General features: G+C 45.6%; 1 protein-coding gene across 1 annotated transcript in view; it reads right to left on the minus strand.

Annotated features, from left to right (window-relative positions):
- The window catches only part of LOC120062879, a 34912-nt gene that overhangs the window by 6260 nt on the left and 10546 nt on the right, over nt 1-18106 (minus strand). The window contains exons 3-6 of the mRNA XM_039012947.1: nt 7160-7229; nt 6755-6933; nt 6553-6657; nt 6326-6388 (exon numbers count right to left, since the gene is read on the minus strand). Of these exons, the coding sequence (XP_038868875.1) occupies nt 6326-6388; nt 6553-6657; nt 6755-6933; nt 7160-7229 (417 nt within the window). The remainder of the gene's footprint in view (nt 1-6325; nt 6389-6552; nt 6658-6754; nt 6934-7159; nt 7230-18106) is intronic.

Raw genomic sequence — 18106 nt, forward strand, 5'->3', positions numbered from 1 at the left:
CTGCCCCTCAGCCCGGAGCTGCCCCTCAGCCCGGAGCTGCCCCTCAGCCCGGAGCTGCCCCTCAGTCCGGAGCTGCCTCTCTGTCCGGAGCTACCTCTCTGTCCTGAGCTACCTCTCTGTCCTGAGCTACCTCTTTGTCCTGAGCTACCTCTTTGTCCTAAGCTACCACTTTGTCTTGAGCTACCTCTCTGTCCTGAGCTACCTCTCTGTCCTGAGCTGTCTCCTCTATCTAGGGGGGACCTTTGTGAAGGTTCCTAGACCAGGGTCGGGGGCGAGGGTCGCCACTCAAAGGACGCTAAGGAGGGGGACAAAGACAATGGTGGAGTGGTGTCCTCGTCCTGCGCCGGAGCCGCCACCGCGGACAGATGCGTTCGGAGTCCGCACCTCAGGAGGGGGGTACTGTCACGTCCTGACCATAGTTCTTATGTGTTTTGCTTGTTTTAGTGTTGGTCAGGACGTGAGCTGGGTGGGAATTCTATGTTGTGTGTCTAGTTTGTCTGTTTCTGTGTTCAGCCTAATATGGTTCTCAATCAGAGGCAGCTGTCAATCGTTGTCCCTGATTGAGAATCATATATAGGTGGCTTGTTTTGTGTTGGGATTTTGTGGGTGGTTGTCTCCTGTGTCAGTGTTTGTGCCACACGGGACTGTGACGGTTAGTACTTTTGTTGTTTTGTATTCTTGTCTAGTTTTCATGTCATTAAATTATGGAAACTTACCACGCTGCACATTGGTCCTCTGATCCTTCTCGCCTCTCCTCGTCTGAGGAGGAGGACGACTTAGACTGCCGTTACAATTGGATTGAGGTCTGGGCTTTGACTAGGCCATACCAAGACATTTAAATGTTTCCCCTTAAAGCACTCGAGTATTGCTTTAGCAGTATGCTTAGGGTCATTGTCCTGCTGGAAGGTGAACCTCCGTCCCAGTATCAAATCTCTGGAAGACTGAAACAGGTTTCCCTCAAGAATTTCCCTGTATTTAGTACCATCCATCATTCCTTCAATTCTGATCAATTTCCCAGTCCCTGCCGATGAAAAACATCCCATGCATGCTTCACTGTGGGGATAGTGTTCTCGGGGTGATGAGAGGTGTTGGGTTTGCGCCAGATATAGCGTTTTCCTTGATTGACAAAAAGCCCAATTTGGGCCAGAGTACCTTCTTCCATATGTTTGTGGAGTCTACCACATGCCTTTTGGCGAACACCAAATGTGTTTGCTTATTTATTTCTTCAAGCAATGGCTTTTTTTCTGGCCACTCTTCCGTAAAGCCCAGCTCTGTGGAGTGTATGGCTTAAAGTGGTCCTATGTACAGATACTCCAATCTCCGCTGTGGAGCTTTGCAGCTCCTTCAGGGTTATCTTTGGTCTCTTTGTTGCCTCTCTGACTAATGCCCTCCTTGTTTTGGTGGGCGGCCCTCTCTTGGCAGGTTTGTTGTGGTGCCATACTCTTTCCATTTTTTAATAATGGATTTAATGATGCTCCGTGGGAAGTTCAAAGTTTCTGATATTTTTTTATAACTCAACCCTGATCTGTACTTCTCCACAACTTTGTCCTTGACCTGTTTGGAGAGCTCCTTGGTCTTCATGGTGCCGCTTGCTTGGTGGTGCCCCTTGCTTAGTGGTGTTGCAGAATCTGGGGACTTTCAGAACAGGTATACTGAGATCATGTGACACTTAGATTGCACACAGGTGGTCTTTATTCTAATTATGTGACTTCTGAAGGTAATTGGTTGCACCAGATCTTATTTAGGGGCTTCATAGCAAAGGGGGTGAATACATATGCACGCACCACTTTTCCCCCCAAAATGTTTTGAATACTTTGAAACAAGTATTTTTTTTCATTTCACTTCACCAATTTGGAATATTTGGTGTATTTCCATTACATGAAATCCAAATAAAAATCCATTTAAATTACAGGTTGTAATGCTACAAAATAGGAAAAACACCAAGGGGGATGAATAATTTTGCAAGGCACTGTATGTACAAGTGTTGGTCCCATGTTTCATGAGCTGAAATAAAAGATCCCAGAAATTTTCCATACACACGATAAGTGTATTTCTCTCAAATTTTGTGCGCAAATTTGTTTACATCCCTGTTAGTGAGCATTTCTCCAATATATACAAAAAAGACAAAAAATACAAAAAGTAAACGACAGGACAACAAACCACGTCTGCACTGCTACGCCATCTTGGATGGCATCGTGTGAGCGAGCGGTTTGCTGATGTCAACATTGTGAACAAAGTGCCCCATGGTGGCGGTGGGGTTATGGTATGGGCATGCATTTTATCGATTGGCAATTTGAATGCACAGAGATATCGTGATGAGATCCTGAGGCCCATTGTCGTGCCATTAATCTGCCACTGTCACCTCATGTTTCAGCATGATAATGCACGGCCCCATGTCGCAAGGATCTATACACAATTCCTGGAAGCTGAACATGTCCCAGTTCTTCCATGGCCTGCATACTCATCAGACATGTCACCAATTAAGTATGTTTGGGATGCTCTGGATCAACGTGTACAACAGCGTGTTCCAGTTCCCGCCAATATCCAGCAACTTTGCACAGCCATTGTAGATGAGTGGGACAACATTCCACAGGCCACAATCAACAGCCTGAGCAACTCTATGTGAAGGAGTTGTGTTGCGCTGCATAAGGCAAATGGTGGTCACACCAGATACTGACAGGTTTTCTGATCCACGAACCTACCTTTTTTTAAGGTGTCTGTGACCAGGCCTAATGAATTGATTTAAATTGACCGATTTCCTTCTATGAACTGTAACTCAGTAATATCTTTGAAATTGTTGCATGTTGAGATTATATTTTTGTTCAGTGTACATCTTTCTGTTCCATTGGTTAGTATTGGATTACGCTATTGACTGCAAGTACCAGAATGCTTGGCGACAGTAAGTGGAAGTAGAACAAGAACGGTGCAGTTATGAAGAAGTGACAAGTGATTAGCCTGGCTTTTGCTCGAAACATTATTTTATTGTTTTGTAAAATGTAACGTGAACAAGTATTGTTATTAAAAGAAGCTTTCATTTTATAAGAAAAGTCCTGAGTCATTACTTTGAAGATAGTTATTCTGTAGCATCAACTACATTTTCTCTCAACTTTTACAAACGGACATTATGACCACTTTCCTAGCAAGTTAGACAAAACCTCTACTTATCCGCTTTACAAATCAGCAATCAGAATATAAATAAATTCTACCAATCAGGAGATACAGCTGTTTTAGTATATATTTTAGTAATCTTGCTCTCTCTTTTTATGAAACCTTTATTTCCTCATATCTCTCAACAATACATGTTATTTTTAACCCTTAACACCTTGAATATATTTTTTGTGTTTCATTTCTCTGTTGGAAAGCAGCATCGTGTGTGGGTGTGGGCACACACCAATCAGAGTACTGAATTTCCCATCATGTTGGCCGCTCTGATGAACCCTCATTCTGCCACATTACTTAAGAACTACATATGCATCATGTAAATCAAGTCTTAACCGCATGTGAAAATGTCATGGGATGCATTTCCTCCATTGTACATTTTTTTGATGGTGATCCAGTTAAGGAGTGTAGCTTTAAACACAAGCTCCACAAACCCCGCTGGCTTGCCAATTTCAACATGCCATCACCCTGCTTCCACCATTCCTGAAGAGGGTGGCTCTAAGCATCATAATCACAAGCTCCAACCCTGCTAGTGGAGGGCATTCCAACCCCAGAAGTAACTCTTCTTATCAACAGTATGCAAGAATTTGCTATGTGTTGTCTTAAGAATTCAACATTCTCTGTGTTGGTCTTGCCAAATCCCATTGTCACATCTCTGAGAATTAGAAGTTACGTCATGTAGGTCTGATATCTGATTGCAGGTTAACTTAACTCAGGTTTTGAATCCAAACAACTCAGATGCTTATAAAAGGGTTTAAGATTCAAAGCTCTTTCTCTTATTTGTTCCTGACCTGCTGTGGTGAGATACTATTTATTTCCTTCTTTCAAATCAAATCAAATCTTATTTGTCACATGCACTGAATACAACAGGTATACCTTACCATGAAATGCTTACTTACAAGCCCTTAACCAACAATGCAGTTCAAGAAAAAGAGTTATGAATATATTTGATAAATAAAAAGTAACACAATAAAATAACAATAATGAGGCTATATACAGGGGGTACCGGTACCGAGTCAATGTGTGGTTGTACAGGTTAGTTGAGGTAATTTGTACATGTAGATAGGGGTAAAATTACTATGCATAGATAATAAACAGCGAGTAGCAGCAGTGTAAATAGTACGGTGGCCATTTGATTAATTGTTCAGCAGTCTTATGGCTTGGGGATAGAAGCTATTAAGGAACCTTTTGGACCTAGACTTGGCGCTCTGGTACCGCTTGCCGTGCGGTAGCAGAGAGAACAGTCTATGACTTGGGTGACTGGAGTCTTTGACAATTTCTTGGGCCTTCCTCTCTCCACCCCATGGACTTTTGGGGCATGGCCTTTCAGGCTATGATTTCTTTCTCCCTGACCATGCTTAAAATAATGCCTTGTAATGCTTGTTAATGCCTTGTAACTTAAGCTTTATGCCTTGTATGTCATTCCATTAGTTTTACAAAGTAATTAAATACACTTATATTTAGAATCCATTCTCAGACATTTCTTAATTGCCTATTACTGTTACTCAACCGTAGTCTCTTTATGTCAGATAAACATTTTAATAGGATAATTGCTTAGTCTTATTTTGAGTCACATGTGATATATTTAGAATATACACATATCAAAAATGATTGCCCACTACACTGGCTTACCAACTTCAACAGATACTGTTGTGGGAATCTTCCACTCCCTTGTTATAGACCTTTGTTTCCTCATATTGCTCAGAACATTAATGTCTTTAAAGACTAACAGAAAATTGTGGCTTTGTGCTAGGACCCCAAAATGCTGATCCAGCTTTAAATAGGGGTTCTAGCACCGGTCCGAGCATATTTTTACTAAACAGTATGTTGTAAATCATATGTAGTATGATTAGTGCACAGTGTGTAGTTTAAGTAAGCAGTAGGCACGACAGATTTCGAACATGGCCTCTGTAGTAGTCTAAAGACAGCTTGTGAATAGTCATTGCGTTCCAAAATGACCACTCCACCTAGGGCTATAATGGCCATTTCTGCCTTGTCAAATTTAATGAAACTCAGCAGGATTGTAGAACCCACCAACAGGGTGTGGCAGGTAGCCTAGTGGTTAGAGCATTGGGCCAGTAACGGAAAGGTTGCTGGATTGAATCCCCAAACTAACAAGGTAAAAAATTATTGGTCGTTCTGCCCTGAGCAAGGCTGTTCCCCGGGTGCCGAAGATGTGAATGTCGATTATGGCATCTCTCTGATTCAGAGGGGTTGGGTTAAATGTGGAAGACACATTTCAGTTGAAGGCATCCCCCCTTAATGATGGACTGTTGTTTCTCTTTGCTTATTTGAGCTGTTCTTGCCATAATATGGCCTTGGTCTTTTACCAAATAGGGTTATCTTCTGTATACCACCCCTACCTTGTCACAACACAACTGATTGGCTCAAACGAATTATGAAGAAAATAAATCCCACAAATTAACTTTTACAAGGCACACCTGTTTAATGCATTCCAGGTGACTACCTCATAAAGCTGGTTGAGAGAATGCCAAGAGTGTGCAAAGCTGTCATCAAGGCAAACAGTGGCTACTTTGAAATATTTTATATTTGAGATTTATTTCACAAACTCAACTATTATTATGCTTATTCACCCCACTAACAGAAAATGCATTATTCAATAAGATAATATTGATAATTCCAAGGTGGCATTCTGTCGTTTTGAAAGATCACGAGAGAGGATACAAAACACTCAATGCACACTCAATGCACACAGTCACTAACCCCTAATCCTGCTCCCAGTCTGTTACGTGACTAGTGTGACAGAGGGTTGGTACTGTGGCAGTATAAATACACATTTCCACTGTTAAATAATTGTATAATTATTATTTTATTTTATTTAATCTTTATTTAACTAGTCAAGTCAGTTAAGAACAAAGTATTATTTACAATGATGGCCTACCAAGTGATAATCCAATGATAAAAAAGTATTTATTTTGAAAACTTTTGATGTTGTTTGAATGTTGAATAAATGTGTTAAATGTGAAAAGGTTTGTAACTGAGGATGCTGCAACACTCCTAAAGGTGACTGGTTTCATAAATGTGTTATGAATGCCTTAGTTATAGCCACTACAAGTAAAGTGTTAACAACATCTATGTATTTTATTATTTATTTCAAAATTTAGCTAACGTACAGATGTGCTTTAATGTTTTGTAACTGTGGTACCTTCTGACAGGTCTCAATGAACTCGTCAATGGTCACCACTCCATCTCGGTTTCTGTCCATTTTCTAAAGAAAGGAGAAAGGGAGGGAGGGGTAAGGGAGAGACAGAAAGGAAGGAAGTAAGGAGAGAGGAAGAGAGGAAGTTTAGTGGGTATCAAAAGCTTTTTTTTGGTGTGTGTATGAACAGTGTTTGCGTGTTTGTGTGTTTGTGCGCACAGTGCGGCACGCACCTGGAAGAACTTATCCACATGTTCAGAGGGTGCCTCGTCCCGTACACTGGGGTAGGTGTACCTGCCCATCATATCATAGATGGACTTCATAATAGCCAGCATCTCCTGAGAAAGAGAGTGAGAGTCAGTTTACCGTGATTTATCTAAAACTAGCCAATCATTTAGATATGCAATGTTTCTATAGTAGCCAATCACAGAGTACCTCTTTAGTGATGTATCCGTCCTTGTTGATGTCGTACAGGTTGAAGGCCCAGTTGAGTTTCTCTGTGACTGTCCCTCTCAGAAGAACAGACAGGCCGATCACAAAGTCCTCAAAACGAATAGAGCCGTTTCTGTCCATATCAAACGCATTGAACAGGAAATGTGCATAGGTGGTGGCGTCTGTACGATAGAAGGAGGGAGGGAATGAGAGAGGGGTGAGGAGACGAGGGAGAGGGAAGGGGAAGGGGGAGAGTGTTAGTGGTAGGAAGACATTCAAATAATCAGCAACCATAAGCTTTTCCTGGCATTCTTCATATAAATCTGTCAGAGTCGGGTGTACTATTATCATATTCCAGGCACATGGAAACAGAGAGTCAATGGAGATAAAGTAGCTCTCTCCTCTTACCTCCTTGGGGAAAGAACTGAGAATAGATGGTCTTGAACGTCTCTTCATCAACCAAACCACTGGGACACTCCTACCAGAGAGAGAGAGGGGGAGAGAGGGAGGGAGGGGTGTACAAGGAAAAGCCATGTGTCTATTACTTTTAAAGTACGTATACTCAAATCTACTCGATCACATTTATTCAACATTCTCATGTAAAACTCCAAACTGCCCAAAAATAGAGATCCAAGCTCAACCTCTAAGATGGCGCTGAAGAGGATGACTGACGTTCTACATGTTCCTAACCAATTGTGCTATTTTGTTAGTTTTTTTTGCGTTGTTTGTAACTTATTTTTTTACTTATTTTGTACATAATGTTGCTGCAACTGTCTCTTATGACCGAAATTAACTTCTGGACATCAGAACAGCGATTTCTCACCACAAACTGGAAAAAGCTTTTTCCTTTAACGAGTCCGACGAGAAGGATATACTGCTCTCCCGGGAGCAGGCCCAAATCCCCGTCATTTGCGTAAAAAAAAGATGGAGGAAAAGAGGATGCAGATTGGGCTGCCTTCTGAGAATCCGTAGGCGAGCGAGTAAACTCACACTGCCTTTCGTTCTACTTGCTAACATACAATCATTGGAAAATAAAATTGATGACCTACCATTACAATTATCCTACCAACAGGAAATTCAGAACTGTAACATCTTATGTTTCACCGAGTCGTGGCTGAACAACGACACGGATAATATAGAGCTGGCAGAATTTTCCATGCACCGGCAGAACAGAGATGCTACGTCTGGTAAGACGAGGGGAGGGGGTGTGTGTCTTTTTGTCAATAACAGCTGGTGTGCGATGTCTAATATTAAAGAAGTCTCAAGGTATTGCTCGCCTGAGGTAGAGTACCTTATGATAAGCTGTAGACCACACTATCTACCAAGAGAGTTCCCATCTATATTATTTGTAGCCGTCTATTTACCACCACAGATCAATGCTGGCACTAAGACCGCACTCAACCAACTCTATAAGGCCATAAGCAAACAAGAAAATGCTCATCCAGAAGCAGTGCTCCTAGTGGCCGGGGACATTAATGCAGGCAAACTTAAATCAGTTTTACCAAATGTTTACCAGCATGTCACATGTGCAACCAGAGGATTCCTGCTTACAAGCAAAAACTAAAGCAGGAAGTACCAGTGACTCGCTCAATACGAAAGTGGTCAGAAAACGTGGATGCTACGCTATAGGACTGTTTTGCTAGCATAGACTGGAATATGTTCCGGGATTCATGAAGTGCTTTGAAAGGATATTCTAGACCCACTCCAATTCGCATACTGCCCCAACAGATCCACAGATGACACAATCTCAATCGCACTCCACACTGCCCTTTCCCACTTGGACAAAGGGAACACCTATGTGAGAATGCTGTTCATTGACTTCAGATCAGTGTTCAACACCATAGTGCCCACAAAGCTCATCATTAAGCTAAGGACCCTGGGACTAAACACCTCTCTCTGCAACTGGATCCTGGACTTCCTGACGGGCCACCTCCAGGTGGTAAGGGTAGGCAACAACACATCTGCCATGCTGATCCTCAACACTTGGGCCCCTCGGGGGTGTGTACTTAGTCCCCTCCTGTACTCCCTGTTCACCCAAGACTGCGTGGCCAAAAACAACTCCAACACCATCATTAAGTTTGCTGACGACACAACAGTGGCAGGCCTGATCACCGACAACAATGAGACAGCCTATAGGGAGGAGGTCAGAGAACTGACAGTGTGGTGCCAGAACAACAACCTCTCCCTCAATGTGAGCAAGACAAAGGAGCTGATCGTGGACTACAGGAAAAGGTGGGCCGAACAGGCCCCCATTAACATCAACGGGGCTGTAGTAGAGCGGGTCGAGAGTTGTCCACATCACCAACAAACTATCATGGTCCAAACACACAAAGACAGTTGTGAAAAGGGCGCAACAAGGGGGGATTGGAGGGACGCCATGTGCGACTGACGTGTTTTCCATTTGCTCCCGTGGTATTCTTAAAGTTTATGTGAATTTTGCAGCAGAACCGTATTTATTTTCAAATATTAGTTTGGTGATCCCTTTCCGTAAAAACCAAGACTACTTTGCTTCCGAATGTCAGCATGTCGACGAAACATAAGGCCAAAAGCATGACTTTGAGAAAACCCGGCCTACAAGACCCACTCTCATCACCGCCCTCTCCTGAGTCTGAGGACCCGGGGACTCACACTTTACCCGGGGGTGCGGCTTGGCCTGGCGGTGCTGAAATTAACATTCTCGAGGCCATCAAACTACTACGCTCTGAGATAGCTGAAATGAAAACGGAGGTGGTTGCTATGATTGAGGCCCGAATACAGGAGGTTTCTGATACTTTAAAAGCAGATCTAACCATCCTGCGGAACGAGACGGTGCCAGCAATCACATCACTCAAAACAACAACGGCGTCGCACACTACAACGATTGCAGCACTGGAAACCTCCGCTACAAATGTCTCCGACTTAACTACATCCCTGGAGGCTGACGTGAAACGCCTAGCTGCGGATTTGAAAAAGGTGAAGGAGAGCTGTGTGAGTTTAGAGGGATTCTCTCGCCGTAACAACCTGAGACTTGTATCGGTCCCAGAGTCAGCGGAAATGCCTCGCGCCACGGATTTCGTTTCTGGGCTGCTGAAGGATGTTCTTGCCTTAGATGAAAAGCCCCTGATTGATCGTGCCCACCGGTCGCTGCGCCCAAAGCCCCGGGCCAAACGACTACTTCGGGACCATCCAGGTGTGAAGTATGGACTGCGATTCCTGGCCCGTTTATGGCTATCTCATGATGGTAAAGACTACACATTTGAGTCTCCGGATGAGGCTATGTCTCACATTCAACGTCACATCAAGAAGTCTTGAACTTGCTCACAGTTCAGCAACTGTTGCTTGCGAACTGTGGACAGTAAGTAACCCACCTGTGGTACAATTATGTTTAGTTATAACATGCTAGTCTTGTACAAGTTGGGAGTTGGCGAACCCATTCAGGCTTATTTGATGTGATCTAATGTTTTGATCATCTAGTGTGCTTGCCTTACAAGCATTCAGTCATTTTAATTCCATTGTATTAAGGTTTTACTTAACACCTGTGTTTCTAGGCTGTCTCGCTCACCTATTCAGTTTGTTTACATAGTGTCTCAGTGACTCAAAATATTTTTGGTTATTTGTTTACTGCATCCGTTTGCATTGACCCAGTAAACAGTAAATGTTTCCCGAGGCTACACGTTTTATGGGGTCTTCACTTCAATTTTAAAAGTTTTGAGCGTCATATATGCCCAGCAAACGTTCAATGTTGCGCACACGTAGTTTTTTGGTCTTGGTTGTAAGCTGTCTCAGCGTCAACTAGACAACTATTATAATTATTATTATTATTATTTTTGATTGTCTTACTACGATTTCCTTACTTCAAATTATGTTTTTGGCTGAGAGCCTTTATACATTTGATTTATTTTCTCTCTCAATGCCTGTTATAAGACTGGGAATATAATTATATACTTCTACAAGTGGTGCTTTTGTAATTTCGTTTGCACAAGGATTCACTTTTATTTTTTTAATAAAAAAAGAAATAAAAAAATCTATTTTTGCTGTTTGATCCACTAACAAAACGCGACTTTAAAGAGCGGGACTGTGGGTTTAGGTTTAAGACCGCACTCTCACAGACATACTGTGTGAAGAGAACATGTTCTATTTAGGCTTGTACCTCGTTTGGGGAGGTATTGTCTGGGATGGGGGGAGGGGGTGGGGGGGGGGGGAGGGGGGTTTGAATTGTTCAGTTCTAATGTTGTCATTCTGTCTTTTTAGTTTTTTTTTCTGTACTTTTTCCAAACATCTACCACCGTACATTATTACTCTGAGACAAGTTATTCTGGGGTTTTTGGGCGCTCATTGCTTTTCCATTCTATGCTCTAATGACAGGGTTGTATAACGGGAATGCCCAGAGGGGCCGAAATAATGCGATCAAGTACATTTCGTGGAACATCAAAGGGGTTAATAACCCAGTGAAGCGTAAGAGGGTGTTGACACACTTAAAGGGTTTGAATGCAAATGTTGCATTTCTACAAGAGTTTCACTTGAGGACTGGTGAGCATTTTAGGATGCGTAGGGACTGGGTTGGTCAAGTGTTCCACTCTAACTTTCATAGTAAATCAAGAGGTGCTGCCATTTTGGTTGATAAAGCTACTCCCTTTGTAGCTTCTAAGGTTATTGCTGATCCTAAGGGACGATACGTCATAGTAACCGGTAAACTGTTTTCTACCCCTCTTGTTTTGGCTAGTGTTTATGCTCCCAATTGGGATGACACAAGTTTAATTTCTTCCTTTTTGTCTGCTATACCCAATTTAGATTCTCATTTGTTGATTTTAGGGGGGGATTTCAACTGTAAAATGTCCCCAGTTCTTGACAAGTCCTCACGAACAACTACAGGCCCATCTAAATGTGCCCTACTTATTCAATCCTTTCTTCAGAAATATGCCATGTTTGAGGCCTGGCGTTTCCTACACCCTACACCCTACAGATAGACAGTATTCCTTTTATTCTCATGTTCATCAAACATACTCCCGGATTGATTACTTCTTTTTGGACAAAAAACTTCTGCCTAACCTTCGGCAGTGTACTTACAAGAGTATTGTTATTTCTGACCATTCACCATTAGTGCTTGAACTAGAGTTTCCCCAGCGACCTCCTATGTGTTATCAATGGCGTCTTAACCCCATTTTACTCTCAGATAAGGAGTTTGTCAATTTCATTTCTTCTGAAATCACCTTATTCCTTGAAACTAATTCAACACTAGGTATGTCCTGCTCTACCATATGGGAGTCTCTCAAAGCATACCTACGTGGCCAAATTATTTCTTATACAGCCAACCAAAACAGAGTTCGCTCTCAGCGACTTCGGGACCTGAGCGAGTCCATAGCCACATTGGATGAGAAGTATGCTACGGATCCTTCCTCTGATCTGCATAAAGAGCGCCAACTACTCCAATCTGAATTTGATGAGCTTTCTACCAGGCAAGCTGAACAGTTACTCTTGTGAGCTGGGTACAGAGTGTATGAACAAGGCGACAAGGCCAGTAAACTCCTTGCACATCAGATCCGTAAATCTGTGGCCTCACGTTTAATCCCACAAATAAGGACCCCGTCTGGTGCCACCACAGTTATACATAAAGAGATCAATGATCAATTCAAACAATTTTACTCTGCGCTATACACCTCTGAATCCCCTCAAGACCCTTTGCTGATTGATTCCTTCTTTAATGGCCTGAATATGCCTTCAATTGATACAGACTCCCATGACTGTCTAGAAGAAGAATTTACACCTGAGGAGATTGCAACAGCAGTGTCCGCAATGAAAAGTGGTAAATCACCGGGTCCGGGCGGTTTTCCAACCGAATTTTACAGGACGTTTTCTGGTCTGCTTTGCCCATTCTTGTCTCGACTATTTGCAGAGTGCCTTAATACCTCAAAGCTACCGCCTAGTCTTTATCAGGCTTCAATTTCATTACTATTAAAGAAAAACAAAGACCCCCTGGAATGTGGATCCTATCACCCAATCTCGCTTTTAAACTGTGATTACAAAATCCTAGCCAAGCTTTTAGCCATCCGTATGGAAGGCTCGCTGCACCAAGTAATACACTCTGACCAGACTGGCTTTGTGAGAAATAGGCATTTGTTTTTCAATATTAGGCGCCTTATGAATATACTGTACTCCCCAGCGCCGGAGGACCCGGAGGTGGTGGTCTCAATTGATGCGGAAAAAGCGTTTGACCGCGTTGAGTGGGATTACCTAACAGCTGCCCTTTATAGATTTGGCTTTGGCCCCAAATTCATTGCGTTGATAAAGATTCTTTATTTTTCCCCCATGGCTTCGGTACGGACTAACAACTTGTCCTCTGACTATTTTCCCTTGCACCGCGGATCCAGACAGGGTTGTCCACTCTCCCCCTTGTTGTTTGCTTTGGCAAACGAGCCTCTCGCCATTGCACTACGCTCTAATGATGCCATTCAAGGAATAATCAGGACGGGCTTAGAGCAGAAAGTCTCGCTATATGCGAACGACCTCCTTTTGTTTATCTCTAACCCTGATACCTCATTGCCACGCGCCTTATCTGTTCTTAAAAAGTTTGGATCAATCTCAGGGTACAAGCTGAATCTAGGCAAGAGTGAGCTTTTTCCTGTAAACAAGGCTGCTTTAAAGTGCTCTTTTACAAGTTCTCAGTTTAGGATTGTCCAGGATCAATTCACCTACTTGGGAGTTAAAGTGACAAGGAAATATTCAAATTTGTTTCAGGAAAACTTTGTTGCTCTAGCAGACAGTTTGAAACAATCTTTTACTTTTTGGAATTCGCTACCTCTTTCTCTTATCGGAAGGATTAATGTCATTAAAATGAGTGTGTTGCCCAAATTTTTATATTTATTTCAATGTTTACCCATTTTTATTCCAAAATCTTTTTTTATTTCACTGGATCAAACATTCATGCATTTTATTTGGGATGGCAAGGTACCACGGATTGGTAGAAAACATTTACAGAAGCCTAAGTCATTGGGGGTTAAGCTCTACCAAATTTTCAGACATACTATTGGGCTGCAAATTTCAGAGCCCTTCTGTACTGGCTGCAGACTGATCCTACTGGCCCTAGACCACTCTGGGTCCAGATGGAACCTGAATCGTGTAAACCTGCTGCACTTTCTTCTGTGTTGTGCTCGTCTCTCCCAGTGTCCCTAGGCAAAAGGTGTGTCAACCCAATTGTAAAGCAGTCTCTTAAAATTTGGAATCAGTTCCGTTTAGCCTTTAGCCTCCGAGGCTTTTCTCTATCAGGCCCAATATTTCCTCCATCTTTGAATGATGGGGCTTTTGGCATCTGGCACTCACTAGGCCTCTCCTCACTAGCCCAATTATTCTTTGATGATACATTTGCCTCTTTTGCTCAGCTACAGGAAAAGTTCAACCTCCCCCAATCCCACTTTTTCCGCTATCTCCAGACGTGGAACTTTGTCAGAGCTAACACACCTGCATTTCCCCATAGGCCTGCGAATACAGCTATAGAGAGCATCTTGGAACTGAACAAGCTTCCTAGCGGCGCAATTTCAGATGTATATGCAATCATTCATGACTTACAGAACCCTTCTTTGGTGCCTTTAAAGACTCGATGGGAAAAGGATTTGGTGGAGGAACTTGGGGAAGACACCTGGGAATCTGTGCTGCACAGGGTGCATTCGTCCTCTTTTAGCACTAGACACAGCCTCATTCAATTCAAGGTGGTTCACCGTATCCACTGGTCTGGGGCCAAACTTGGAAGAATATTCTCTGATTTTGATCCTACCTGTGTCAGATGTAAAATGGAACCAGCCACACTGTTGCATATGTTTTGGGGCTGTCTGTCACGATCGTTATGAGACGAATGAGTGGACCAAGGCGCAGCGTGGAAAAAAGACATCTTCTTTTAATGAAGAAAAAACAAACACTTATTAAACGAACAAAAACAAACGATCGTGAAGCTAAAACGAACTAAGTGCACACATGCAACATAGACAATTACCCACAAACACCTAAAGCCTATGGCTGCCTTAAATATGGCTCCCAATCAGAGACAACAATAAACAGCTGTCTCTGATTGAGAACCAAACCAGGCAACCATAGACTTTCCTAAACACCTACACTGAACACAACCCCATACATCTTCAAAACCCCCTAAACAATACACACACCCTAAACTAGACAAAACACACAAACATCCCCCATGTCACACCCTGACCTAACTAAACTAATAAAGAAAATCAATATAACAAAGGCCAGGGTGTGACAGTTCCCCCCCCAAAGGTGCGGACTCCGGCCGCAAAACCTGACACAGAAGGGGAGGGTCCGGGTGGGCCTTCCTATGGCGGCGGCTCGGGTGCGGGACGTGGACCCCCCTCCACCATAGTCACTACCCGCTTTGGTGGCGCCTCTGGAACGGCGAGTCCCGGACTGAATACCATCCCAGAGGGCGCCACTGGACTGAGGGGCAGCTCCGGACTGAGGGGCAGCTCCGGACTGAGGGGCAGCTCCGGACTGAGGGGCAGCTCCGGACTGGCAGATGGCTCTGGCGGATCCTGGCTGACTGACGGCTCTGGCGGATCCTGGCTGACTGACGGCTCTGGCGGATCCTGGCTGACTGACGGCTCTGGCGGATCCTGGCTGACTGACGGCTCTGGCGGATCCTGGCTGACTGACGGCTCTGGCGGATCCTGGCTGACTGACGGCTCTGGCGGATCCTGGCTGACTGACGGCTCTGGCGGATCCTGGCTGGCTGGCTCTGGCTGGCTGACGGCTCTGGCTGGATCCTGGCTGGCTGACGGCTCTGGCTGGTCATGGCTGGCTGACGGCTCTGGCTGGTCATGGCTGGCTGACGGCTCTGGCTGGTCATGGCTGGCTGACGGCTCTGGCTGGTCATGGCTGGCTGACGGCTCTGGCTGGTCATGGCTGGCTGACGGCTCTGGCTGGTCATGGCTGGCTGACGGCTCTGGCTGGCTGACGGCTCTGGCTGGTCATGGCTGGCTGACGGCTCTGGCTGGTCATGGCTGGCTGACGGCTCTGGCTGGTCATGGCTGACTGGCGGCTCTGGCTGGTCATGGCTGACTGGCGGCTCTGGCAGATCCCGGCTGGTTGGCGGCTCTGGCAGATCCTGGCTGGTTGGCGGCTCTGGCAGATCCCGGCTGGTTGGCGGCTCTGGAAGTTCCCGGCTGGTTGGCGGCTCTGGAAAATCCCGGCTGGTTGGCGGCTCTGGAAGATCCCGGCTGGTTGGCGGCTCTGGAAGATCCCGGCTGGTTGGCGGCTCTGGAAGATCCCGGCTGGTTGGCGGCTCTGGAAGATCCCGGCTGACTGGCGGCTCTGGAAGATCCCGGCTGACTGGCGGCTCTAGCGGCTCCTGACTGACGAACGCTCTGACGGCTCGGGACAGACGGGCGGCTCTAATGGCTCGGGACAGACGGATGGCTCAGATGGCGCTGGGCAGACGGATGGCTCAGATGGCGCTGGGCAGACGGATGGCTCAGATGGCGCTGGGCAGACGGATGGCTCAGATGGCGCTGGGCAGACGGATGGCTCAGATGGCGCTGGGCAGACGGATGGCTCAGATGGCGCTGGGCAGACGGATGGCTCAGATGGCGCTGGGCAGACGGATGGCTCAGATGGCGCTGGGCAGGCAGGCGGCTCAGATGGCGCTGGGCAGGCAGGCAGCTCAGACGGCGCTGGGCAGACGAGCAGTGCAGGCGGCGTTGGGCAGACGGCCGACTCTGACCTGCTGAGGCGCACAGTAGGCCTGGTGCGTGGTGCCGGAACTGGTGGTACCGGGCTGGGGACACGCCTCTCAGGGCTAGTGCGGGGAGAAGGAACAGGGCATACTGGACCCTGGAGACGCACATTAGGCCTAGTGCGTGGTGCCGGAACTGGTGGTACCGGGCTGGGGACACGCACCTCAAGGCTAGTGCGGGGAGCAGCAACAGGACGCACAGGACTCTGGAGACGCACAGGAGGCTTGGTGCGTGGTGCCGGAACTGGTGGTACCGGGCTGGAGACACGCACCATAGGGCGAGTGCGTGGAGGAGGAACAGGGCTCTGGAGACACACTGGAAGCCTGGTGCGTGGTGTTGGCACTGGTGGTACTGGGCTGGGGCGGGAAGGTGGCGCCGGATATACCGGACCATGCAGGCGTACTGGCTCCCTTGAGCACTGAGCCTGCCCAACCTTACCTGGTTGTATGCTCCCCGTCGCCCGACCAATGCGGGGAGGTGAAATAACCCGCACTGGGCTGTGTAGGCGAACCGCGGACACCATGCGTAAGGCTGGTGCCATGTATGCCGGCCCGAGGAGACGCACTGGAGACCAGACGCGTTGAGCCGGCTTCATGGCACCTGGCTCAATACTCAATCTAGCCCTGCCAGTGCGGGGAGGTGGAATAACCCGCACCGGGCTATGCACACGTACAGGAGACACCATGCGCTCTACTGCATAACACGGTGTCTGCCCGTACTCTCGCACTCCACGGTAAGCATAGGGAGTTGGCGCAGGTCTCCTATCTGACTTCGCCACATTCCCTTGTAGCCCCCCCCAAGAAATGTTTGGGTTTTACTCACAGGCTTCCAGCCTTGCTTCCGTGCTGCCTCCTCATATCGCCTCTGCTCGGCTTTAGCTGCCTCCAGCTCTTCACGAGGGAGGCGATATTCTCCCGGTTGTGCCCAAGGTCCCTTACCATCCAGTATCTCCTCCCAAGTCCAAGAATCCTGTGTATATAGCTCCTGCTGCTGCTTGACACGCTGCTTGGTCCTTTTTTGGTGGGTAATTCTGTCACGATCGTTATGAGACGAATGAGTGGACCAAGGCGCAGCGTGGAAAAAAGACATCTTCTTTTAATGAAGAAAAAACAAACACTTATTAAACGAACAAAAACAAACGATCGTGAAGCTAAAACGAACTAAGTGCACACATGCAACATAGAACATAGACAATTACCCACAAACACCTAAAGCCTATGGCTGCCTTAAATATGGCTCCCAATCAGAGACAACAATAAACAGCTGTCTCTGATTGAGAACCAAACCAGGCAACCATAGACTTTCCTAAACACCTACACTGAACACAACCCCATACATCTTCAAAACCCCCTAAACAATACACACACCCTAAACTAGACAAAACACACAAACATCCCCCATGTCACACCCTGACCTAACTAAACTAATAAAGAAAATCAATATAACAAAGGCCAGGGTGTGACACTGTCATAAACTGTCAGGTTTCTGGGAATTCATATTTAAATGTTTCTCTGATATATATGACACTGTTATAGATCTGTCTCCCCTTACAGCCCTTTTTGGAGTACTGCCCATAGGTACCCCCCTGTCAAGAATCCAGTCGGACACTGTTGCTTATACAACTATTTTAGCTAGACGG

The sequence above is a fragment of the Salvelinus namaycush genome, chromosome 18, assembly GCF_016432855.1.
Source record: "Salvelinus namaycush isolate Seneca chromosome 18, SaNama_1.0, whole genome shotgun sequence".
Classification (NCBI taxonomy): Eukaryota; Metazoa; Chordata; class Actinopteri; order Salmoniformes; family Salmonidae; genus Salvelinus; species Salvelinus namaycush.